Below are 26,105 nucleotides of genomic sequence, written 5' to 3' on the forward strand. Positions count from 1 at the left end.
AGTCCTGCTCTGCAGCGGATGAGTGGCTTCAGGTAAAGCCCCTGACAGCTCATGGCCTCCGTTTCCTCATTTGTGAAACAGGAATCACGAGAGTACTTTCCTCACAGGGTTCTGCGAGAGGCTGAACTAAGGTACGGTACGGTGGGCACATCAGGTCTTGTTCTGGATCTTGTGTCTGATGGGGAGAACTTACCTTTCCCAGTCACCTTGCATAAGCTGGTCTGTGGAAGCGGGAGGACAGAAGGCCACAAAAAAGGGCCAGAAAGGAGGATAAAGGAGCCTGCCAGCCAAGCCAGCAGTGGGTTCTGGTAATGGTGAGTTCATGGGAAACCAGACCATCCAGGCCTCCAGGAGAGGCTCCCTATTTGACCTTGACTGTGAGGGTGACCTTTGCAGAGGTCCTTGGGCAGGAGGGAGCTGATGAAGAATAACTACTGTCGGAGTTCCTGTAGTGTCTCAGCAGGTTAAGAACCCAACATGGTATCCGTGAGGATGCAGGTTCAATCCCTGGTCTCGCTCAGTGTGTTAAGGATCTGGCGTTGCTATGAGCTGCGGTGTAGGCCGGCAGCCACAGCTCTGATTTGACCCCTAGCCTGGGAACCTCCATATACTGGGGATGTGGCCCCCAAAAGAAACACAAACAAACAAACAAAAAAATAGAATACTGTTGGAGTTCCCTTGTGGTGCAATAGGTTAAGGATATGACTTTGTCACTGCGGCAGTTTGGGTGGCTGCTGTGGCGCTGGTTTGATCCCTGGCCCGGGAACTTTCACATACTGCAGACGTGGCTAAAACAAAACAAACAAACAAAAAACTAACAAAAAACCCCAAACTAGAATAACTACTGTCTCTGCATCCGGGAGATGTGGCAGGTTTCTAAGATGCCAACACTCTCCGTCTAGGTGGGGTGGCCCCTGTGTTGGTGAGGGCCTCTGTGCTGCCGGGTGGCTCTGTCTTTCTGGAAAGCAGAGATCAAAAACCCTACAATGATTCTTGACCTCAGACCCAGTGATTCCCACTTTGGGAAATTATTCTAGGACAACTGTCAGGAGTCCAGACACATATTTAGTTATAAGGAGACTTACCCCAGCTTTATTATTATTATTATTATTATTATTGTCTTTTTGCCTTTTCTTGGGCCGCACCCATGGCATATGGAGGTTCCCAGGCTAGGGGTCCAATCGGAGCTGTAGCCACCGGCCTATGCCAGAGCCACAGCAATGCCAGATCCAAGCTGTGTCTGCAACCTACACCACAGCTCACGCAATGCTGGATCCTTAACCAGCTGAGCAAGGCCAGGGATCAAACCCGCAACCTCATGGTTCCTAGTCGGATTCGTTAACCACTGAGCCACGACGGAAACTCCCACCTTGGCTTTAAATATAAAAGTAAAAACTGGAAACAACCCCATGGCTTAGGGCGCTGCCAGGGAATACTGTGCGGTTATTAAAATGGGGTTTACAGATACGATTTGGTATATGATTAAATGAATAAAAGGTGGCACAAAATTATGTAAGAAGTATAGGTACAACGAACACCTGGGGGTGACTGACTATAGGCCAGAGCTGATAACAACCAGGCCATGGGGCTTTTTCAAAGCCCAGAGCTGCCCCCAAGTCTGCCCCTGCACAGACACCAACACACTCATGTGTGTGTACATTTGCTCACAGGCACACGAGTACACCTGCATGAACACATAACTCCTTTTCCAGAACTGCAGAAAAGGAGTGCCAAGTTAGAGATGCTTCTGAAAAAGTGTGTGTGTGTGTGTGTGTGTGTGTGTGTGCATGCAGCTGGTGGTAAGGAAGGAACGTGGGGACGGGAAGGGACAGGAATCCTCCCTCCTCCCTGCCGGCACATGCATTTTTGTTTCAAGCTGTGGAGAGTCAATCCCTGTGGCTCTAGAAATCTACTGCGCATGCTTCAGGGACAAAGATGCAGCCTAAGACGGTGCTTGAGGAGGAGGTGGGGGAGGTCTGGCGCCCGCACCCACTCACTCATAAGGGATCTTCTTGAAGACGAGGTGGTCCAGCAGGGTCAGCTGCTCCGCGATCTCCAGGGCAGAGTGGTTTTCAAAGGGCTCGGCCTTCACGCCTTCAGCCTGAAGGGAGCAAGGTCCCGGTTAGGCCCAGGAGGGACACCTCCTGGCTTTTTGGCCACTTCTCAGAGGGAACCTCCATCCCGATTCCGGTAAGTGGTTGGGTGGGACGTGACGGGGAGGCTCTCCTGGAGGCCTGACAACCGGAGGGGAGGACGGGCAGAAGGGGCTGGGTGCCACTGTTTGTTGTGCTCCGTGTGTGTGCGGGTCTGTGCTGTACCTCAGGATGGCCCGTTGGGCCCTTGCTCACCCCCAACACATGAAGAGACATTCAGAGGTTCGCGATGCTCCCCAGGCACCCTGCTAGAAACTGGCCGATGGGATGGACGCCCAGGCCGTCTGACTCCAGGCTGTGACGTCTCTCCCTTCGGGTTCTGTCTGGGTCCATGGCTGTCTGCATAAAGTTTCCTTTTTTTTGGGTCTTTTTGCCATTTCTGGGCCGCTCCCGTGGCACAAGGAGGTTCCCAGGCTAGGGGTCTAATCGGAGCTGTAGCTGCCGGCAACTACATGGTTCCTAGTTGGATTCATTAGCCACTGAGCCATGATAGGAACTCCTATAAAGTTTCCTTTTAAACTTCCTTAGCAGATAGGGGCCCACAGGTGTGATTACCTCCCGGGACAGGGCTCCTGTCCCATGCCCACAGGACAGCTGCCTGGCTGAGCCCCTGGAAGCTGCACTGATCTTGAGGAAAGCGGGGGCCGCCCCATGTCAGGAACCAGCTGTCCTTCCTCCACGGGGACTCTCTCTCCTACTTCCTCAGCCTGCACTGCCAGGTCCTCGAGGGACACCGCAGACAGAAAGGCCAGGAAACAGTCCCTCACTTCAGATGAGTTCCAGACCCGGGACTCAGACAAGGACAGAGGGTAGCAGAATGGAGGGAAGAGCTCCTACTGAAGCCTCTGTGAGATGTGTGTGTGTGTGTGTGTGGGGTGTTTATACTGTGTATGTGTGTGCTCTGTATATGTGTGTGTGTGGTGTACCTGCGTGAGTGGTATGTGTATACATGTGACGTGTATGTGTGTGATGTGTATGTGCGTGCGGTGTGTATGTGTGGTATGTCTATATGTGTGATGTGTGGTGTCCGTGTGTGTGGTGTGTGTGGCATCTGTGTACACGTGTGGTGTGTGTGTGGTGTGTGTGATGTGCGTGCGTGTGTGTGATGCATATGTGTGTGTGAGTGTGTGTGTGTGTATGGTGTGTGTATGTGTGTGGCATCTGTGTACGTGTGTGGTGTATGCGATGTGTGCCTGGCATGTGTATGTGTGTGTAAGGTATGTGTATGTGTGTGACATCTGTGTGTGTGGGTGGTGTGTGTATGTGTGTGGCACGTGTGTGTGTGTATGTGTGGTATGTGATGTGTGTATGTGTGTGGTGTGCATGTGTGGTGTGTGTGTGTGGTGCGTGTGCATGGTGTGATGTGTATGTGTGTGGCATCCATGTGTGTGGTGTGTGTGTGTGGTGAGGGTCCATGCCTTCCCCCTGACAGAGTTGCCCTGGGCAGGAATGGTCTGCACAGGAGCCTGATGCAGGGGCGCAGTGCGGGGGACACAATGTGATCAGGAAATGACAAACCGTCAGGGAGGCAGTGGGGACGTGGGGATGAAAGAAGCAGGTGCCACCTGGGATGCCATGTTACAGGGTAAGGACCCTCGTGGAGAGGAGCCCCCAGACTCTGAAGCAGGTGCGGCAGGTGGGCAGCTCAACCCCCTCCTGAAGGCCCAGGACGGCTGAACTGTCAGGACCCAAGGCCCTGGCCCGGCCTGGCGAGAGGATGGCTGAGTGGGCACCGAGCGGCCGAGAGGCCTGCGGGAGGAGCAGGGCTGTGCAAGCAGTGGGCCATTCCCATGCTCCCTTTTGGGGTGGCCTCAGAAAGGGGCTGACTGTGAAAGCAGAGGCCAGACAGACCAATTTCTCCACGTTTCACAGGGCCTGCGAAAGAAGAAGCCCTCCTGCTCTCTGTTGAGGCCCCAGGACCTCCTCCAAACTGGCTGTGCCCTGCATTGGCTCTCTGGGCTCTGGGAGGCAGGTCAGCGCCAGGGCAGCTCGACAGCCCTTTGTTCTGGGAGCGCCTCAGGCTGCTCTTGAAGGGTAAACATTTCAGTCGGACTCTTCCAGGGAAACAAGGGCAGAGGGCAGCTACTCCCCTGAACTTCCCTGCCTGGGGGGCACTTGGGGGTCCCCAGACCAGCCTTGCAGAGCTGTTCTTAGGGGCGAGGGCACAGGCAGGGTGCCAGTTGCCCCACGGTGGCCCCACCCATCCCCAGGGCCAGGAGAAGCAGCCAGCAGCCAGGAGGGGAGACGGGAGGGAAGCGTGGGCTCAGAGCCCAGTGTCCTAAGGCCACACACTGGCTACTCTGAACAGACTGGAGGCCACTCAGCCAGTCTGAGAAGGGAGCCAGTATGCCCCCACCCCGCTGCATAATCTCCACTTCTGGGGAGCTCAAAGCTGGCCTGGCACTTCCTTGGCTGCAGTGATGGATGGCAGGGGCCCAGGGCTCTGGGGCTGACTTGTGGTGGTGGCAGCATGTTGCCAACCTGGAAAATAGTGGGCTCAGCCAGGCCCTGGAAGCACACAGACCATCGTCCCCTTCCACTGAATGGAACGCCACCAGGAGTTCTGCCTGGGGACCCTCATGTCTGGGCAAGTGACTGACTGCATCCTGGCTGTCAGGTGAGGCGCGTGCTGTGCAGAACGAGCTCTTGCTTTGCGGTCAGCCAGACCTTACTCCAACACACCAGCCCCCCGACTCACATGACCTTAGGTGGGGTCCTTGACCTTCTCCTGCCTCAGAGGCCCCATCTGGAAGATGGGATCATGATATAAACTTGCAGCACTTTCTTTTTAGGGATACACCTGCGGCATATGGAAGTTCCCAGGCCAGGGGTCGAATAGGAGCTATAGCTGACTGCCCACACCATAAACTTGCAGCACCTTTTTTTTTTTTTTTTTTTTTTTGGTCTTTCTAGGGCTGCACCCGTGGCATATGGAGGTTCCCAGGCTAGGGGTCCAATTGGAGCTGAGCTACACCACAGCCACAGCAACGCCAGATCTATGCTGAGTCTGTGACCTACACCAGAGCTCACAGCAATGTGGGATCCTTAATCCACTGAGCAAAGCCAGGGATCGAAACTGTGTCCTCATGGATCCTAGTCAGATTAGCTTCCACTGGGCCAGAATGGGAACTCCAGCACTCATATAAGAGTACCTCGCGTCTTTAAGAGCTTTGCACAGCACCAGTGCACAGGGGCGGCCCATCCACCACAGGCCTGACTTCTCACCCTCCTCCTTCCAGGGACCGTGTGATCAGAGGGAGGGGTGGGGCCAAGGAGGGATGGGAGGCAGAGGCTGAAGAAAAGGGAGGTGGTGGCGGCAAGGGTTGACTCTTCCCCCCCACCCCCCCGCCCCGCCACCCCAAACAAGGTGTGTTGAAGTCCTGCCCCCGTTTCCTGTGACTGCGACCTTATTTGGAAATAAGCTCTTTACAGCCATCCTCAGGTAAGAGGAGGCCGTGAGTGTGGGCCCTAATCCAGTAACTGGTGTCTTTACAGGAAGTCTGGACACAGGGACAGACACGCACAGAGGGAAGAGGACGCAGAGAAGAAGATGGTCCTGTGATGAGGGAGGCAGGGGCTGGAGAGTCACTGCCACAAGCCCCGGACCCTCAGGGCTACCAGACCCTGGAAGAGGCATGGAGGGCTCCTCCCCCAAAGCCTTGGATGGAGTGTGGCCCCTTCGACCCCTTAATTCAGACATCTGGCCTCCAGAACTATGAGACAATAAACTTCTATGGTTTTAAGTCACCCAGCCTGGGGAACTTTGTCAGGGCAGCCCTAAGAAACCGCTGGACTGGGTTCCATGAAGGGTTAGGGGTGGGGGGTCCTGGGAGCCAGGAGGCCAGGGCAGGACAGGCTTGGCCAGCGAGCCAGACGGCAGGCCCAGCTCACCAGCTGTGTGATCTCCTCCAGCGTGATCTGGTTGTCGCCTGGGTCATCCTGGGTCAGAGTCCTAGGGGATGAGAAGGCGTGATGAGCCCAGTGCAGTCTGTACCCCCACCTCACCTCTGGAGCAGCCCCTGCCCTTGAGTGCAAGCCCCCCCCAGCTCTCAGTGCTCTCTGCCTCTCTGTCTGTGCTCTGCCATTTGCTTAGCCAGGGGTCGCCTTTCTTGTCACCAACTTCTTTTTTTTTTTGTCTTTTGTCTCTTCAGGGCCGTACCTGCGGCATATGGAGGTTCCCAGGCTAGGGGTCAAATCAGAGTTACAGTTGCTGGCCTACGCCACAGCCACAGCCACACCAAATGCGAGCCAATTCTGTGACCTACACCACAGCTCATGGCAATGATGGATCCTGAACCCACTGAGCAAAGCCACGGATCGAACTGGCAACCTCATGGTTGTTAGTGGGATTCGTTTCTGCTGAACCATGACAGGAACTCCTCTTGTCACTGACTTCTTGATGGGCTGTCTGTAGGGATTCAGCTCCCTGACCCTCCTGGCTGGGTGAGGTCTCCTCCGGGGCCTCCCTCAGCCCCCCTCTCCCTGTGTTGGCCCCACCTCTGCTAGATCCGCTGGGAGCCCCTGAGGGCATGGGGACATTCAGCTTGTCCCTGGAGCTCTGGTCCCTAGAGCTCTTGCATGTCTGTGGGATGATGGGATGAATGAGGGAAGGAGCTTCGGGCCTGGGGGGCCAGAGAGGGCAGGATGTGCTGGGGGGCCTTCCAGATGGGAGGGACAGGAGGCAGTGGAGGGTAGCCGTGTGGTGGCCAAAGGCCCAGAGGTGGCTGGGAGGAGTAGAGTGGGCCCTGAGTAGTGATGGGGAATGAGGCTGGACTCTCGGAGTCAGGTTTAGGGGCTGTGCCCTCATTGTGACAGCTATCGTGAATCCTGGGGATGAGCCTGAGAGCCAAGTGGGGCTGGGCGGGGGGCAGTCAGGAGCCTGTGGGACCTCCCTCTGGGGAAGCAGTGGCTCAGCGGGATCTCACCTGCAGTGCCATGGCTGGAGCTCGGTGGGTCTGCCATCTGCACCAGGGCTGCCCAACTGCGCAGCCTGCTCTCTCCTCTGCCCCCAGCAGCATTCAGAACTAGCGCCCTGACCGGGGGTGACTTTGGTCAATGGTCTCAGGGACCTGGCACGCCCCTACAGGCCTCCGGGGAAGAGGAGGGGGGACTGGAGGACCTGGTAGCTGACTGCACGAGTGTGTATGTGTGCATGTGTGTGTGCGTGTGCGTGTGCGCGCGCATGCTCGTGCTCCTGCACATATGTATGCACGAGGGGGGTACTGAAGGGAGGGAGGCCTGGAAGAGATTCTAGAACATGAGCCTGTGGGACAATGAGGCCTGCAGCACGGGCCTCGGAAAGCAAAGCGGATGGTCTGGTTGGAGGAAAGCTGAGACCGGGTTGTAGGCAGGAAGTGGCCAAAAGTCTGGATCGGAGACCATGACCCTGGGGGCAGCGAGGGACAACTAGAGCCGGGCAAGAAGCAGGGCCTGACCTTGAGCCTGTACACCCAGGCAGGGCTGGGAGGGCAGCCTGAGTCAGCTGGGTGAGTGTGGTGGTGGACGGGGGGCCTGCATCCCACATTCCCCGAGAGATTTTGAGAAGTGCCAGCGTGATCTCATGGCAGCCTCATCACAGCCCTTGAAGTGGGTATTATTCACCCATTCTACAGAGGAGGAAAACGAGGCTCAGAGAAGGACCTCGCCCAAGGGCACACAGCGAGTCATGGCTGAGCCAGCAGGGCCTGGACAAGGGGCCACCTGACCCCTGACCTCCGCCAGGAGAGGCAGTCAGGGTAGGATGAAAAAGGAAAGGTTTGGGGACAATTTAATTCAATTCAGAGACATTCTCTGAGCACCCAGAAACAAGGGCCAGTCCATGCTGCTCAACAGAACCCTCTACAAGGATGGGAATGCCCTTTACCTGTGTGGCCCAATAGGAAGCCACTAGCTACCTGTGGCTCATGTGACTGAGGAACTGAATTTTTTTTGTTTTTTTTCAAGAGAGGATTTTTTTAAAAGTTTAAATTGACTTACAATGACTTACAATGTTTTGCCAATTTCTGCTGTACAGCAAAGTGACACACACACACACACACACACACACACACACACATTCCTTGCTTACTTTACCTTGCATCCTGGTCTATCCTAAGATACTGGTTACCGTTCCCTGTGCTATACAGTGACAGTTCCTTGCTTATCCATTTAAAATGTAATAGTTGGCATCTACTAACCCCAAACTCCTAGTCCATCCCACTCCCTCCTGAATTTTAAATTTTACCTAATTTTAATTAATTACAATTTAACACCCATATGTTACTAGTGGCTACCATATGGGATGGTGTGGGCTAGATACGTGCTGTCTGTGGGCAAGGATGGGGAGGCAGGCACCCTTCTTGCCTCAAGGAGCTCAAGGTCTGAGGGGGCAGGGAGATGGAGACATATGGACAGCCCACTCCGAGGTGGCTGTAGAGGGGTGTCTGGCCCCCCTGAAGCCCGGGGCTCTGAGATTCTCTGTACACCTGCCTGGGGTGGTCCTTCAGCCTGGGAAGGGCCCTTCTCACCTCCCTGGCTCTGGCCAGCCGTCTGCAGGCAGGGTAAGGTCCCTGTCCCAGCGGGCCGCCCTCAGCCCTTACCTGATGATGTTGGCCGCAGCCTTCCGCTCCTGGGTCAGTAGCTCTGGGTCGTGCATGACCTCCTCCAGGAAGCTGATCACCTTGCATTTGAGCTCGTCGTTGGTCTCAAAGTCCTGCAGGGAAGAGGGGAGGGTGGCTCTGGCTACTAGGTTCGAGCTGCCCTGTGGTAGTCCCGGCCCGGCCAGAGGAGGAGGCTGCAGGTTTGACTTCCGCCCCTGTCGGGCTGCCTGCCTCATTTCCCTCTTCACTGGCTGTGTGGCAGGGTGCCAGGGCAGCCCGCAGACCCCAAGGTAAAAGGCATTGGGCAAGATCAAGGACCAGCCCTTGACAGCTGCCCCCTGGGCCAGGCCCTGGGAGGTAGCTCTGCTGCACTCAGAGGTGAGAGCCAGAGGCCCCCTGTCCCCTCGAATGTCCTAGGTCATCTTGCCGGGGATCTGAGCAGGTCCTCCTGACCTGCCGGTTCCCGGGGTGCAGGGCCTCGGGTCCCCAGCAGCCCGCTCGGGGAGGCTCCCACCCACCTGAGAATGCTTGGAGACCCAGTGGCGGAGCACGTTCAGGACGCGATTGGTGGCCGCTCTGCGGATCACAAACTCCTTGTCTCCGTTCCTCTGGTCGGGTGGAAACCCTGGCGGCACACATGGCAGAGGAGAGAGAGGGTACGTGAGAATAAGAAACAGCGCTGGCCTCTAGAGGGGATTCCACTCCAGATGTGGGCAAGCTGGGCTGCCCCACACAGCTGCTGGTAGGAGGGCTCTGGACAGGGCATGAGGGCATATGTGACCCCAGCCCAGGTCCTGACAAGTAAGACTGGATGTCACGGCTTCTTTATGGGCACAGTCCATACTTGCCCACCGCCACCAGGAGCTGCATCCTTCAGGGGCTGCTGGGGAACCCTGGCAGCCTCTCCAGACAGGGCCACGCTGGACCAGAGCTCTCTGGGGCCCCTGCTGTGCAGGACCAATGCTGTGGAAGTGGGGGCTGGGGGTGGGCGGCCTTCCACGGGCCATGGACTTGACTCTGAGCAGGTCTGCCAAGTAGCAGAGAGGGGTAGATGGGGAGGAAGAGGCCTCCAGACAGGAGGCTCAGCGCTGGCCAAGGCCTGGGGCAACAGACACTTAACACCCGAAGGGGAACAAGTTCCAGAGGCCATGCCATTGCTGCTGTGCTGAGGGGCTGACCTCAGTGGGCCATGTATCTGCGCTGTACCAGAGCCCCGTACCTGCACTGGCTAAGGACATCCTCCGATACTTCTCCTTGTTTGGGGTGCCCTCGTTGGCGCCCGCAGTCGCTATGGCAAAGGCGGACGCTGCTGACAGGGCACTGCGGTTATTGTCCAGCTCGCGACAGGAGGTCATGACGACTCCATTATTGTAGGAAAAGAGCGGGAACTCTGTGGGGAGCACAGAACCACTCCTTAGCCTTTTCTGGTCCAGCCCTGGGCTGTCAGGAAACCAGGGGTCTGAGGCTAGAGTGGTCTCAAGCGGGGCAGGCTGTGTTTGCTGCACCCGGGGCTTGCCGGGTAGCGGCGGCGGTGGGGCCTGTTCCCCTGCTGAAGTCCCCTGGGAGGAGGAGGAGTCCCCAGGGTGCCTCGGAGTGGGGAAAGGTCATGTCTCCCTCTGCTTCTCCTGCTGGGATGGGACAGTCCCGCCACCCTCCTGCTTCCAGAGAGGTCTCCAACCGCCCTTTGCATCACTCTGCAGTTCCAAACCCTTTACATGAGAGGTAAAGCATAGACTGCTTGAGGACAGCATCTCGAGTTTTCTCATCTTTTTCTATTTGTTTGGAATGAACACATAGCCTGCCCAATGTCTGGCATCGGTAACTCATACTGACGGGCTCCCTGGCATGGTGAGGTGGAGAAGAGAGTCCTCCCCCGCCCTTTATTAGCTGTGTGACCTTGGGTAAGTTACCTAACCTCTCTGAGTAATCTTTGGATAATAGGGATAGTAATACCTACTTCAAAAGGTGCATAAAAAGATTAAAAGAGTTAACATGGATGAAAGTATTTAGTATTGTGTAAAAGCTATATGCCATAGAATATCAATGCTATTAATGATAATTAATTACTTTTCAGCAGTAATGATAGTAGACTCTCAGTCCAGAAACATTTAGCTTCATCTTGTAAATCTCTGGACAGCAATCTATTCTCAGGACAAAGTAACAGTACTTAAGCTGTGAGGAGCACATAATTTATTTTGAAAACACATGGAGTTTCCGTCGTGGCACAGTGGTTAACGAATCCGACTAGGAACCATGATGTTGCAGGTTCGGTCCCTGCCCTTGCTCAGTGGGTTTAGGATCTGGCATTGCCATGAGTTGTGGTGTAGGTCACAGACACAGCTTTGATCTGGCGTTGCTGTGGTTGTGGTGTAGGTAGGCAGGCAGCTGTAGCTCTGATTAGAGCCCTAGCCTGGGAACCTCCATATGCCGGGGGAAGCGGCCCTAGAAAAGGCAAAAAGACAAAAAAAAAAAACAAAAAAGAAAACACAAAGCTCATTTCTGTGATCTGACTCTCTGTGAGCTCTGCGTCTGCGCATCTGAGACGCTGTAGCAGGCCTGCAGGGTGTCTGGGCAGTTTCCCTCTGCAGGGGGGTGACCCTGTGACTCACTGGGTCTCCTTGGAGGGCCTGGGTAATTGGGGAGTTTGGGGTTCAGGCTGCACCTGGTAGGCAGGAGCAGAGGCTGGAGGGGCTCCTGTGAGCTCCTGCCTCACCCTTGGGTAAGTCAGAACCCCCCGTGTGAAGGGAGGTGCTTTATGGGAACCAGAGACCCACAGCTCCCCGAGGACACTCCAGGGTCATGAGTCTGAGACCTGGATGGGCATTGCCACAACCTCGCAGAGCTCTTCCCTTAGATGAAAAACGGGGCGTTCCCGTCGTGGTGCAGTGGTAACAAACCCAACTAGTAGCTGTAAGGACACGGGTTTGATCCCTGGCCTTGCTCAGTGGGTTAAGGATCTGGCGTTGCTGTGGCTGTGGTGTAGGCCGGCAACTACAGCTCCGATTCGACTCCTAGCCTGGGAACTTCCATCTGCCACGGGTGCGGCCCTCAAAAGCCAAAAAAAAAAAAAGAAAAAGAAAAAGAAATAAAGAAAAACGGGACTGATCTGGCCCCTCCCCAAGGTGTCAGATGATTTGAGGGCCCAGCACAGAGCCTGACGGGCAGCAGCATCAGCTCAGGAAACACCTTCTGATTTCAGATCATCCCTGAATGGGACCGGGTGCTGGGCCTTCCAGCTCACCTGCAGTGGGCGGGTTATGCAGTCTTGTCTGAGGTCAGGGGAGTGATTGTGCTGGGCCGAAGAGCAGGATTTACCCAGTGGCGCTGCAGCCCCGAGTCGCCCCCAGGTGATGAAGCGCAGTTAAGTTTCTGCACTCAGGAGTCACTCAAAAAAAGAAGGCATGACACCCATTGGCCTTGCCTCAGCCTGACCTGCCACCCAGTCACTGCCTGGCTCTCACACACCCTTGGTTTGTAGTTTCAGGCTGGAGAATGGTACGTACCTGAGGAGTTTTTGCTTTTGACCGATTTTGGTGTGGTCGGAGACTTGGTTGGTGAAGTCTCGGCGTCACCATCGTCACTCTGGTTTTGGTCGTTATCTGACTCTTCCCTCATGGAGATTTCTGAGCCTGGGAGAAAAGACGAAGATCATTTTCTGCTTCTCAAATAGTTACTGATTTTTCAATTCAGGTCGAGAATTGAACGGAGCAACACAGAGTAAGTGTGGGATATACCTGCAGAAGGAAGTTGAACAGATTTAATTTGCCATGGGCCCCATCAGACCCTCCAAATGCTAATGGGCTTTAGGAAACGACAGCCTGCATTGCTGTGGCTGTGGTGCAGGCTGGCAGCTGTAGCTCTGATGTGACCCCCAGCCTGGGAACTTCCAAGACGGCTTTTGCTCTACCAGGACTCCTCAAACGCTAATGGACACACGTGGGGATCTTGCTGGAAGGCAGATTCTGATTTAGAGGTCTAGGGCGGGGCCTGAAAGTCTGCATTTCTTTAAATTTTTTTTTTTTTTCTTTTTTAGGGCCACATGTGCAGCAGATAGAAGTTCCCAGGCTAGGGGTCACATCGGAGCTGCAGCTGCTGGCCTACACCACAGCCACAGCAACGCCAGATCCGAGCTGTCTCTGCGATCTACATGATAGCTCACGGCAGCACCAGATCCCTAACACACTAAGCGAGGCCGGGGGTTGAACTGGCAACCTCATGGATACTAGTCGGGTTCTTAACCTGCTGAGCCACAATAGGAACTCTGGAATCTGCATTTCTAACAAGCTTCCACGTGATGAACCTGTGGCTGGGCCCATGGGCCATACTTTGAGTAGCAAGGTACCAATCCACTCCCCACTTTTTTGGTGTGTGTGCGTTTGTCTGCGTGTGAAACATCTTGGTCGGGGGTGACCATCTGCCCTGGTCTGCCCAAGAAAGTCCCATATTATACCTGTTGCCCCATGCTCCTGGTCACTATTAACACTGTCTTTGCTTTCAGCAAGTGCCCCTAATCTTGGGAGACTCATAGTTTACATACTTTGGGGAAAGCTGGTAAATTATATTAAAAGTCCAGCTCAGGAGATTCTGTTGTGGCGCAGTGGAAACAAATCCGACTAGGAACCATGAGGTTGTGGGTTCGATCCCTGGCCTCGTTCAGTGGGTTAAGGATCCGGCATTGCTGTGAGCTGTGGTGTGGGATGCAGACATGGCTTGGATTCCACATTGCATGGCTGTGGCGTAGGTCAGCAGCTGTAGCTCCGATTCGACCCCTAGCCTGGGAACCTCCATATGCTGTGGGTGGGACCCTAAAAAGCAAAAAATAAAAAATAACAAAAAATAAATAAAAGTCCAGCTCTGGCATGGTGAGGTCTTGGTTGAAAACGCTTTGCTTCTCGGGTCCTTAGTTTCCCCATAGAGAAGAAGTAGAGTTACACTTGACCTTTTGGAGACCTCCAAAGAAATGTATAGGTCTCCTCTTTAGAAAAGAATGTGCGCACTTGTGCACACACACCCACACTCTTTCTCACAATTTGGTGCACAATTACACGGGTTCAGGCCCCCCGGATCACGAAGCTCGGTATGAGATGACTTCCCAGAAAGGTCTTGCATCACTTTTTACTGCGCTCCACGCTTGGATTCACCGTAGGCTGCATCAAGTGGAAATACGTGCCCCTCACTGCTGCCCCTCCAGGGATTCTGTCCTTTGCTTCTGTGGGATGGCCTTGGGGCTCTCTGGCTGGCTGTTACCTGGGTTACTGATCTTCAGGTGTATGTGTCACCTGTTTATTGACTGTGCCACAGTAAACGGCACTTTGGTACTGGAGGGTCCTGGGGCTCTACCCCTCCTCGACTGTGCCCTCCTGGAAGGGCCCCTGCCCTCCCTCTCCTCAACTCAGAGCAGAGAAATCCTGACCGTCTTCAAAATTCTTTCAAAGCCTCCTCCTCAAAACCTGGGGATTCCAACCAGCCCAGGGCTGCCTGTGTGTGTGTGTGTGTGTGTGTATGTGCACATGCACACGTGTGCTAACCAAGACAGGGCTTGTGGCACCTGGGATGTAGGCTGACCTAAATGAGGACAGAACCAGACACCCTTCCACACAAACGCTGCTCAAGAACAGTCAGGGCTCCGAGAGAGGGAGGGCCCAGCCTGCCAGGCATCACCTCCAGCCATTGCCCCCATCCAACATCCTCAACACCTGCATCCTCAAAGGCGTGTGAGCATCCAGCTGTTCCCTGAACACACAATGCTTTTCCTTGCCCCCGTCCCTCCCTCGTCTTGCCCACTCCATTCTCTTTGTCTAGAGTGTCCTCTCGTTCTCCTGGTGAAAATCTAGATCTAATGGGTTCTCGAGGAAGCCTTCTCTGACTCTCCCGATGGTGTCCCCACACCTCCCTGGAGCATCCCTCTAGCACAGCAGGTGTCAGGTGCCTGGTCCTGCTCTTCAGGGGTGCTGGGAATCCCTGGGGGGCAAGAACTAGGTCTGAGGCCCTCTTCTCTCCCAAGCCCTGACCAGGGCTGGGCCCAGGACATGCCCACCTCCTTGGACAAATACAAGGAGGCAGGAGGCAGCTGTCGTCAGGGGATTGCGGAGCTGGATGATGGGAGAGACACTTATCCCACTTCTCTGGAATCTTTGCTGTCATTCTGCAGCCTGGGCTCCCAAATTCAGCTGCTTCTCCCCGATCCAGGCTCTGCTCTTTCTCCCTGATCAGGCGGGGACCCTCAGCCCGCCCCTCCTGTCCCAGGGCAGCCTTGCAGGGCTGGGCCGGCCTCCGTGGGCCGGTGAGCCAAGGGGGCGGCTCGGCCCTGGCATCCACTCACTCTGCTTGCTGAGAGCTGAGGGTTCTTCAGGCTTCTCAGCGGTCGTATCGCCCTCATCTGGAATCTTGCTGGCAAAGCTGCTGGACACGTAGAGCTTGCTGGTGTCCAGGGTGGCCTTGCTGAAAGGCGACATGGCCGAGTACATGCTGGTGTAGCCATTGGAGTTGCAGCTGAGGGCGGCCAGGTCCAGGGCCTTGCCGCCTGTGATGATGGGGATATTCAGGGAGAGCTTCCGCCGGCGGCTGGGTGACGACGTCTTGGTGATGGACAGGGGTGGCGGCGAGGAGAACTTGCGGGTGGCTCGTGGGGACTTGGGGGGGTCCCCGTACAGGAGCTTGTTGTTCTGGCCGCTGGCGAACAAGAGCTCCAGTGACCTGTGGGAGGGCAGGGAGTGAAAACAAATGGTCAGCAGGGGCCTGACTGCCTGCCCAGGCCTGGCCCCCCACCCCCGGCCCTGGTGGGGCTCAGAGGGCCAGCGCGGCTCCCTCATTCTCATGATCCCTGACACCCAGGCCGACCCTCTGAGCAGGTGGGTTTGAGAGGAGGCCAGGCCAAAAGGCCCGTGTGGTTAAATGGCTGCAGCCAGGTGTCTATAGACCCAGGTGTCCCGCTTTGGGAGGGGACATGGGCTTTGGTGGCACAGTGCCTGACGCTCCCTCTTCGGCCTCCCTCTGGTCGGCAGCAGAGAAACCTGACCTGCGCGTGCCTCTGAGAAACCTCTCTAGGTGCCCCCAACAGGCCTGCTGTCACCCACACCCTCTGACCTCAGACTCACCCAGGTCCTGGGAGTTTATGGACAAGGGAGCTGAGCTCGGAGACAGGAAATGACTCATCTGGCACCTCCTGACTCTAAACCCATGTCCTTTCTATTTCACTCGGGTGCTTGATTGGCCTCGGTGGATACTTGGGGGCAGGAAGCTGAGGCGGGGGGGTCTCCCAGCAGTCCCAGCCATTCTTCTTTTCATCCTCAGACAGGGCCCACACCTCAGGGCCAGGGTGGAAAAAGGGGATGGTACATAATAGTACCAACAGTTGCCCACAGCATGGAATATGTTAATCCCGGGAGAGACTGTATCATTTTTTTTGTCTTTTCTAGGGCCGCACCCTTGGCATATGGAGGTTCCCAGGCTAGGGGTTGAATTGGAGCTGTAGCCACTAGCCTACACCACAGCCACATCAATGCCAGATCCAAGCCATGTCTGCGACCCACACCATAGCTCACGGCAATGCCGGATCCTTAACGCACTGAGCAAGGCCAGGGATCAAACCTGCCACCTCATGGTTCCTAGTCGGATTCGTTAACCACTGAGCCATGATGGGAACTCCAGACCGTATCATTTAATCCTCACCATTGCCCTGGGAGGAAGGTATTCTTATTTCCATGTCACAGATGGAACGCCGAAGCTCAGGGAGGTGAAGGGATTCGGCCCAGGTGACAGGGCTGCACTGGGATCAGAACCTGCGTCTTTCCACTGACAGGCTGTGCCTGCTGGGTGGAATCCTAGGAGGTTCCCAGGTTCCTAGGAATGTGAGGGTCCCTGGGGAACGGTCTCCAGTGGTTTTCAGGCTTGAATCCATCCTGGATAGGGTGGTTCGTCCTGCTGTCTCAGGGCCCCGGAAAGCTGGCTGCTGAGGTTAAGCAGGTGAACCTTGAGCACTGGGGGGTGGGGGTAGGGGTGGGGAGGAAGCAGGGAGGAACTGGGGGAGGGGACAGAGGAGACACAGGGGGCAGCTGGCCTGCTCTGGCAGCAGAGGTGTGGGGCCAGCGGAGGAACAGTTAGAGTTGCTAGGCTTCCTAACCCCTCCTTGTGTCCTGGGCTTGCACTCAGGACTGGCTTGGCCTCCCAGCGGCCCTGGGGAGTTGCTATAACTCTGAGGCTCTGCTCTAGGCAGCCCCAGAGGGGACGCCCTGGCCCCAGTCTTGCCGGGGCGGGTGTTGGGGGAGCACTCAGGGGTGCTCAGAGGCTTACTGCAGCACCCACAGCTGAGGTCCAGGCAGAAAAGGAAAGCACCTGTTGGCCCCCACATTTCCTGGCAGGTCCCTCCCAGAGCAGTGAGGTCCATGGGGATCCCTGAACTTGACCTACCCCTGGGGAGCCTTAGGTAGATCCTTCATGACTCTGTTGGGTGGGGGTTAATAACTACCTTTCTGATGCAGCTCAAGCTGCAGGCAGGGCCTTGCTGGGTCTAAGCCCGCTGCCCCGATGCCTTGTTGATGCTACTCTTGGCTGGGTAACCATTTGGTGACATGGGGGTAAAGGCTTTTGTTCACTAAGATTCTGGGTCCCCACGAGGACACACTGATGTTCTGAGGCTGACCCTGTCAGACTGTGCCTGCCATTAGAATCCTCACCTGCAGGGACCCTGGGTTCACAGGGACCCTACCAGGCCCCTCAAAGCCAGGCTGGGCTGAGGGTGGGCAGCTGCATATGCTGATTAAAGCAAGGTCGTGAGCAGGCCAGTGGGAAAGGAATGCAAAGCCCACTTCCACCCTGCCTGCCGCCCAGACGCAGACGGGGGTGGCTAAAAGTGGGCTTAACAAGATCCAGGCCCTGGGTTCAAGTCCCCGCTTAACTATAGACTTCCAGGGGGCCCTGGGGCAGGTCTCTTGGCCTTTTTGGGTCCCAGCTGACCCTCCGCAGGGCTGAGCTGTGAGAGGTAGATGGAAAAGAGAGCCTTGAAGCTAAGGCGAAGGTGGCCTGACCTCCATAGGCTGAACACCCTTCCACCTTGCAGAGAGCAGGCCTGATTCCTGGGTGCGCCCTCCCAGCCCCCACACCCCCGCCCCGAGCTCAGGTTCCAGCCTCTTCCCAACCACGCGTCCCTCCCAGGCCCGGGAGGAGGAGGCCTGCCCACCTGGCGGGGATGGCGCTGATGGGCTTCCTGTAGATGGTGATGAGCTTGTCCAGGACCACGACGGCCGTGGTGAAGACGCGGTAGGAGTGCAGGAAGGTGTTGAGGAAGTCGATGCTCAGGAAGCGCAGGTCCGTGAGCCTCTCCAGCAGCCGCTCCACGCTGGCGTACCGGATCTGCAGGACTTTGCAGGAGTTCATGGTTTTGCTGAAGCGAATGTCCACGTCATCACAATACAAGGAGGCGTCGGACCTGGGGAAGCAGGAAGGACCAAGAAGGGACTGGGTTCCTGAAGTTGTCAGAGTCCATGGCTGTGAGCTCCCTGAGGGCTGGACCACCACCCACCCATCACTGTCTCCCCAACACGCCCACAGCCACGGACCAATGCCCCGGATGGCTTATGATGGGAACCAGAGAAGCTTTGTAAGACCGACAGGGAGGAAGAATGGGCTGCGACTTCTTTTTCCCAATGATACTTGAAGACCTGACATTATAAGACTCCTAGAAATACTGGATAAAATAGAATGAACTTAAAAATGACGGGTTGCCAAGTTCATAACATACGTCATCTGTTCACACAAAAACACGGGCACAAATGTTCACAGCAGCATTATTCACTATCACCAAAAAGTGGAAACAACCCAAATGTCCATCAATTGACGAAAGGATAAACAAAATGTGGCACAGCCAGACAGCGGAATATCATCCAGTCATAAAAAAGGATGAAATACTGAGATATGCTACAGCATGAATGAGCTCTGAGGATAAGCTAAGGGAAAGAAACCAGTCACAAAAGTTCAAGTATTGTATGACTTCATTTTTTTTTTTTTGGCTGTGCCTGAAGCATATGAAAGTTCCTGGGCCAGGGATTGAACCTGCGCCAAAGCAGTGACCCAAACCACTGCTGTGACAATGTTGGATCCTCCTTAACCTACTGTACTACAGGGAACTCCTGTAAGATTTCATTTATATGAAATGTCCAGAACAGCTGAATCCATAGACATAGAAAGTAGACGGGAGGTTGCCAGCGGTGGGGAGAGGGGGGAGTTGGAACTGACTGTTAATATGTATGGAGTTTCTTTTTGGGGTGATGGAAATATTCTGGAATTAGTGGTGACAGTTGCACTACACAGTGAATACCCTAAAAATACACTGAAGTGTATACTCTACAATGGTGAGTTTTACGTTATGTGAATTGTACCTCAATAAAAGATAGCTAAAAGATAAAAGGAAAGTTCCCAGGAACCAAAAGTGAAGGGAAATTTGGAAACCAGCTGATGATTTAGCTGCTTTTAGGGCACGCTGCTGCTCTTGGGAACCAAGTGCTTTGGGTTTCAAAAGAGAATAATGGAGTTCCCATTGTGGCTCAGTGGAAACGAATGTGACCAGCATCCATGAGGACACAGGTTCGATTCCTGGCCTTGATCAGTGGGTCAGGGATCTGGTGTTGCCGTGACCTGTGGTGTATGTCGCAGATGCAACTCGGATCTGGCATTGCTGTGGCTGTGGCGTAGGCCGGCGGCTACAGCTCTGATTGGACCCCTAGCCCGAGAACTTCCATAGGCTGCAGGTGTGGCCCTAAAAAGCAAAACGAACAAACAAGAAAGAGAAGCCAAGGCCTGGGTCTGTGGGTGGAGGGAGTTGTCATGAGACCCCCATGCTGGTACCCTTGAAGGGCTCAGTGAAAGGAGGCCTAGAAAAATCTACCCACCAGGAAAAGGAGATTACGTTTTTTTCCCTGTCTTATCCCAGGCTGTACGTGTGACAGCGGGGGAGCAGGGAGAGTACAAAGCGCCCCCCCCCCCGAGAATGTATCATTTGCTTGTCCAGTGGTTTTGGAGACACACACATACGTATACCTTTGTGGCCTGTGAAGCCCAAAGAGTATAAAAGTGTGGTCATAGGATGTAACACTCCTAGGGTAACTGGTGGAAACAAAGGCAAAATCTTTCTGGAAAGGGCTTCTGTCAACCAGGCTCTACAAGACATTTTTAGATAAACCCCTACCCACTGGAAATGAACTTCCTAATCCAAAATGAAAAACTACAAGTGGAGTTCCCTTGTGGCTCAGTGGGTTAAGGACCTGGCATTGTCACTGCAGTGGCCCAGGTTGCTGCTGTGGTGCAGGTTCAGTCCATGGTCTGGTAACTTCCACATGCTGTAGACATAAAAAACAAACAAACAAACAAACAAAACAAAAATCCTGAAAAACCAAAACAAAAAGCCACAAGTGTTAACAGATGCAACAAATAGCTCAATTAAATCCCCAAGGGTCTAAATTTTTTTCTAATTCTAAAAATCCAGGGAGCTCCCATTGTGGCTCAGAAGTAATGTAGCTGACTATCATCTGTGAGGACAAAGTTTCGCTCCCTGGCCTCACTTAGTGGGTTAAAGATCTGGCGTTACTATGAGCTGTGATGTAGGGTGAAGATTCGGTTTGGATCCTGTGTTGCTGTGGCTGTGGTGTAGGCCAGCGGCTACAGCTCCGATTCAACCCCTAGCCTGGGAACCTCCGTAAGCTGCAAGTGTGGCCCTAAAAAGAAAAAAACCAAACCAAACCAAACCAAAGTTTTGTTCCTAGCTCCCTCTCCTGCCAGCAATCTGCTGATACCTGTCCTCCCTTAGTTAAAAAGAGCTACAAAGGATGAAACTGGTTGTGCAGTGGTCATGCGTTATGAACCTCCGGCCCCTGGGCCAAAAGGTGGGGTGGATTTCTCAGGGGTTTATTTAACCTTCTCAGCATCTGTAGGGGGAGGTCATCTGTCCTTGACCTCACCTTGGCTGCTTATTAAAGCATGAGGGTCAATCGTTAGCTAGCAGTACAAACTAGAAGTAAACTGCTGGCAGGTGTCCTGGCTTGCATCTATCAAAGTTCTGATTTTTGCACGGGGTAGGAATATGACCCAAGCCAGAGCAATTGGAGTCCTCTTCCAGGACCTTCCAAATTGGATCTGGTAGCAGCAAGTCTTGTTCCGCTCAGGCTGCCAACACATGAGGACAGGGCTGAGCTGTGTCTAAAGGCACACTCAGCACAGTGGGCTGAGGACCTGAGGCTAAGCTGGGTCTAAAGGCCCACAGATCTATTTTGTTTCGGCTACAGGGAGCTTGACCTCCATACCCTCTACTGGGTGTGATGGGAACCAGTGGCCCTGAAAGCTGCTGCAACCACTGGCGCCCTCTGGTGGTTAGACCACAGGACATGTGTTTTATTGTCTCACAGGGGAGGATTTTTAAAAAATGAATAATAGTTGATTTACAATGTTATGTTAGTTTCAGGGGTACAGCAAAGTAATTCAGTTATACATACAAATATATATGATTTTTCAGACTCTTCTCCATTACAGGTTATTACAAGATATTGAGTATAGTTCCCTGTGCAAAAGCAGGAAGGGCCGTGTTGATTACTTTATTAGTATACATATGTTAATCCCAAACTTCTAATTTATCCCTCCTCCTTCTCCCCTTTGGTAACTGTAAGTTTGTTTTCTATGTCTGGGAGTCTATTTCTGTTTTGTAAATAAGTTCATCTGTATCACTTTTTTTTATTTTGTCTTTTTAGGGCCGCATCCGAGGCACATGGAGGTTCCCAGGCTAGGAGTTGAATTAGAGCTGTAGCTGCCAGCCTACACCACAGCCACAGTGAAGAGGGATCTGAGCCGCGTCTGTGGCCTACACCACAGCTCAAGGCAATGCCGGATCCTTAACCCGTTGAGCAAGGCCAGGTATCGAACCCACTTCCTCATGGATACTTTTGTTTGTTAACCACTGAGGCATGACAGGAACTCCCACTTTTTTTTTTTTTAAAGATTCTACATATTCGTGATATCATATATTTGTCTTTCTCTGACTTATTTAGTATGATAATCTCTAGGTCCATCCATGTTGCTGCAAATGGCATTATTTCATTCTTCATGGCTGAGTAGTATTCCAGTGTGTGTGTGTGTGTGTGTGTGTGTGTGTGTGTGTGTGTGTGTGTGTGTGTGTGTGTACATATCATGTCGTTTTCTTTTTTTCTTTTTGGCTGCTCCTGCAGCATGTGGAAGTTCCCTGGGCCAGGGATCAAACCCTCGGCAGAGTAGCAACTCAAGTCATAGTAGTGGCAATGCCGGGTCCTTAACGTGCTGTGCCACAAAGGAACTCCGATACCAAATCTTCTTTATCCATTCCTCTGTCAACGGACATTTACGCTGCTTCCATCATAGGGGGATTCTAACACGACTCCCTTGAGCAACTGAGCTTTTCACTTTCTGAATGTTGTGAATCTTTTTTGTTGTTGTTTTTTAGGGCCACACTTGTAGCATATGGAGGTTCCAAGGCTAGGGGTCCAATCAGCTGCCAGCCTACACCACAGCCATAACAACTCGGGATCCAAGCCCAGTCTGTGACCTACACCACAGCTCATGGCAACATCGGATCCTTAACCCACTGAGCGGGGCCAGGGATTGAACTTGCAACCTCATGGTTCCTAGTTGGATTTGTTTCCGATGCACCACAAAGGGAACTCTGAATGTTGCGAATCTTTTTTTTTTTTTTTTTTTTTTTGTCTTTTGTCTTTTTGTTGTTGTTGTTGCTATTTCTTGGGCCGCTCCCGCGGCATATGGAGGTTCCCAGGCTAGGGGTTGAATCGGAGCTGTAGCAACTGGCCTACGCCAGAGCCACAGCAACGCGGGATCCGAGCCGCGTCTGCAACCTACACCACAGCTCACGGCAACGCCGGACCGTTAACCCACTGAGCAAGGGCAGGGACCGAACCTGCAACCTCATGGTTCCTAGTCGGATTCGTTAACCACTGTGCCACGATGGGAACTCCGGATGTTGCGAATCTTTTAAATCACATTTCCCTTTTTGTTTTGAGTGCTGGGAGGCTTGGAATCAAGTCTGTGCTCACTTTGAGCAAGTTTTCAGCAAGTGCAGTTAACCTCACTTGGGCCTCATTCTATTTTTCCTTTTTATTTGCCCTTATTCTTTTTTTTTTTCTTTTTTTTTTTTTTGGCTTTTTGCCTTTTCTAGGGCTGCTCCCAAGGCATATGGAGGTTCCTAGGCTAGGCGTCGAATTGGAGCTGTAGACGCTGGCCTACGCCAGAGCCACAGCAGCGTGGGATCCAAGCCGCACCTGCAACCTACACCGCAGCTAACGGCAACGCCGGATCCTTAACCCACTGAGCAAGGCCAGGGATGGAACCTGCAACCTCATGGTTCCGAGTCAGATTCGTTAACTACTGTGCCACGATGGGAACTCCCTATTTGCCCTTATTCTTGACACACTGATAACTGTGTTTTACCTAGTTGTTTTTACATGTATTTAGTAGGCAGCCTTAAATCTCTTTTTGTGTTCTGGTGGGATATGATTAGAAGAAATACATGAACAAAGAAATACATGCTATTACTAAAAGGATAAGCTTGGGAATCCTATGATCATGAGCTAACAGGAAAAAAATCTAAATAAATATGAATTCAGCCCATTATGTCTGTCATGGCAAGAGCAGGTTTAGCATCTGTGGGGTAGCAGGAAGAACACAAGGACTGGGATTGGAATATATGGGTTCAAAAGACACCTGCAATCCCGGACAAGGTACTTATCCTCCAGGACTCAGTTTCTTCATTGTAGGGTAGAAATAACAAGTCTTACCTCAAAAGACTTTTGCAGAATAAATGACCTGAGGGACCTAGAATACTGGCTGGCATTCAGCAGGCAGTAAATAAATGCAAGTTCTGAAGTGAATGGCTCTTTAGAGGGTGCCTCTCACCTCAGAGTACAGACAGGGCTCAGAGGAGGTGAGCAGACTGGATACGCCCTGTCTTTCACGCTGTCCTTAAAGGACTGACCTCAGACTCCTGCCATCTCTCTGGCCCCACCATTCCTTCTGTGGGTGGGTCGCCGTATTATTTTTAAAAATATAATTGTGCTATAAAGAATAAGAGAAACAATCAAGGAGGACAAAGGAGCAAAGAGATTGTGAGACACGGCGGGCATAGTTTTATAAACTAAGTAGAGTGCGCATGTGCTGAATGCAGGGAGGAGGGATGGAGGAACCAAGGCGGAACTAAGTATCCACAAGGCACCAAATATCCCAGCTATGCTTAATATTCATGAGGCACAGGGGACACTCAACATTCATGTCCACTGGCGACATCCATTCTGACCCTCTACTCTGTCCCAGAAATATAGATAAACCTGTACCTGTACCTGTAGCTCTCCTTTTTAAATTTACTTCCACTGTGGCATGGGGAGGATCCCAGGCGAAGAGTCGAATCAGAGCTGTAGCCGCTGGCCTATACCACAGCCACAGCCACAGCCATGCCAGATCCAAGCCGCAAATGGGACTTATACCACAGCTCACGGCAACGCCGGATCCTTAACCCACTGAGGGAGGTCAGGGATCAAACCCACATCCTCATGGATCCTAGTCAGGTTCTTAACCCACTGAGCCATGACGGGCACTCCCTAAACCTAGCTCTTCTTCAGTCTAACTGGTGAGCTGCTGCTGTGGCCAATGTACCTGCCCCATCTCAGACAGAGCCAGCATGTGGCCTGGATCTGCTTGATCAAGCGTTACCTCTGGTCCTGTAGCTGCTCCATCAGCAGGGAAGGCTGATGGGGCAGAGAGTGAGGCAGGAATGACCACTATGTAACCAGTCTGGGTAACTACATGTAACATGTGCTAATTCACTATCCCATCTCTTTCCCCTGGATTTTAAGTGTTTACAATTAATTCACTAGACTATGTAGTTAAGCATCTTAATTGGGTCTGTGAGCTTTCTGTCCCAAGACCTCTGGCATAGTCTGTCTGGTTGTGAACTTGGAGCCCACAATTGTAGCAGCGTTATTTCCCATAGGATACACCACTCTGCCAACCCCGCAGCTCCATGGAGCTTGTGGTTCCCCAAATGCACCATGTGCTTTCCTGCCTCTGTGCCTTTGCTCATGCTGTTCCCTCCTCCCAGAATCCCCTTCCCCCTCCACCATACTGCAACTCTGCTCGGAGGCCAGTTCTGATGTCCCCTTCTCTGGGATGTCTTCTCCAGCTCTGCCAGGTGAACGAGTCATTCCTTTTCTGAATCCTTGGCACATCATACGAATTTCCATTTTAGAGCACTCGCTAGCATTTTATGACTTCTTTCCGTGTCTCTTTCTCTCACTAAGCAGTGAACTCCCCGAGGACAGAGGCCACATCTGCTCATCTCTGCTCCCCAGTGCCCTCACAGGAGGACGCTGCCCATGGCTTCTGTCAGGAAGGCCAGGCTTAGTTGGGGGACCAGCAGGTCCTCAGAGTTGTCACTTTAATCTGGATATTCCATTCCCTTTGTCACCAACATAGTTTGAAATGTTTTCCTTTCTTCTTTCATGGGGGAGTTTATTTTGGTTTCCTCTGCTCTCTTTTACTTCCTAGATATCGCTCTGCAGAAAAGGAACAGGTACCCATTCTGCATTGAACTATAATTCTACGTGTGATTTTTTTACTGATCACGGAAAATACCATCTCCCACTTACTGGTGACAAACCCAAGCTCAGAAACATGAAGTGACTTGTCCATCTGACCACAGTCACACATAGATCAGCAGCTGGGGACCAGGGCTGGTGCCTTCTAGTCCAGATCCTCCTTAGGTTTTCTGTGGCTGTTGTTTGATTTTGGTGGCACCCATGGCATATGAAAGTTCCCAGGCCAGGGATTGGACCTGCATCACAGCAGCGACCAGAGCTGCTGCAGTGACAACGTCAGATCCTTAACCTTCTGTACCACAAGGGAACTCCCCAGAGTTCCTTTTGGACTCCCGCACCTTAGCTCTTCAATCATGTAGTCATGAGGTGGGGTGGGGATAATTTCTCACAAATGCACCCAGATGCTTCAAAGACCTGATGTACATGAAACTGCCTCGGCTAGCTCCTTGCTCCTGGCAGGCCGCAGTTTCACCAAACATTTGCTTCATCAGGCCTGCCATCCAAACAGGGTATGGGGGGACCCTTCACACCCTTGCTACACAGGGGTCTGCAGCTCCCCAGAGTGTGCACTTCAAGTAGCAGCGGGTTCCGGATGTTTGCTCTGGGCAGCACCACCCGCCTCGGTGGAGGAGCCGGGTCTTGGTGTGTGCCGGGTGTGCAGAGCAGGCTGGGAATTCAGAGATTCGGATGGAGGCCAGGGAACCAGCAGGCCACCCCGTGGGCACAGGGGGAGGAGGGTCAGGCAAGCAGATGCTGGG

The 26,105-nt window shown here is 53.3% G+C and overlaps 1 protein-coding gene across 4 annotated transcripts in view; it reads right to left on the bottom strand.

Annotated features, from left to right (window-relative positions):
* Positions 1-26,105, bottom strand: part of RASGRF1 (Ras protein specific guanine nucleotide releasing factor 1) — a 125,546-nt gene that overhangs the window by 23,081 nt on the left and 76,360 nt on the right. For all 4 annotated transcript variants that reach the window (XR_014810299.1, XM_003128446.7, XM_084968391.1 and 1 more), the window contains exons 14-21: positions 17,910-18,158; positions 15,054-15,427; positions 12,235-12,360; positions 9,951-10,121; positions 9,250-9,356; positions 8,732-8,844; positions 6,045-6,105; positions 1,998-2,101 (exon numbers count right to left, since the gene is read on the bottom strand). Coding sequence is in view for 3 of the 4 variants with exons in the window: in XM_003128446.7 (XP_003128494.4) it covers positions 1,998-2,101; positions 6,045-6,105; positions 8,732-8,844; positions 9,250-9,356; positions 9,951-10,121; positions 12,235-12,360; positions 15,054-15,427; positions 17,910-18,158 (1,305 nt within the window). In the remaining variant the exon portion in view is untranslated. The remainder of the gene's footprint in view (positions 1-1,997; positions 2,102-6,044; positions 6,106-8,731; positions 8,845-9,249; positions 9,357-9,950; positions 10,122-12,234; positions 12,361-15,053; positions 15,428-17,909; positions 18,159-26,105) is intronic.

This window comes from Sus scrofa, chromosome 7 (assembly GCF_054392235.1).
Source record: "Sus scrofa isolate SSC_HxYL_T2T_F1_AM1 chromosome 7, Sscrofa_HxYL_maternal_Yorkshire_Landrace_v2.0, whole genome shotgun sequence".
NCBI lineage: Eukaryota > Metazoa > Chordata > Mammalia > Artiodactyla > Suidae > Sus > Sus scrofa.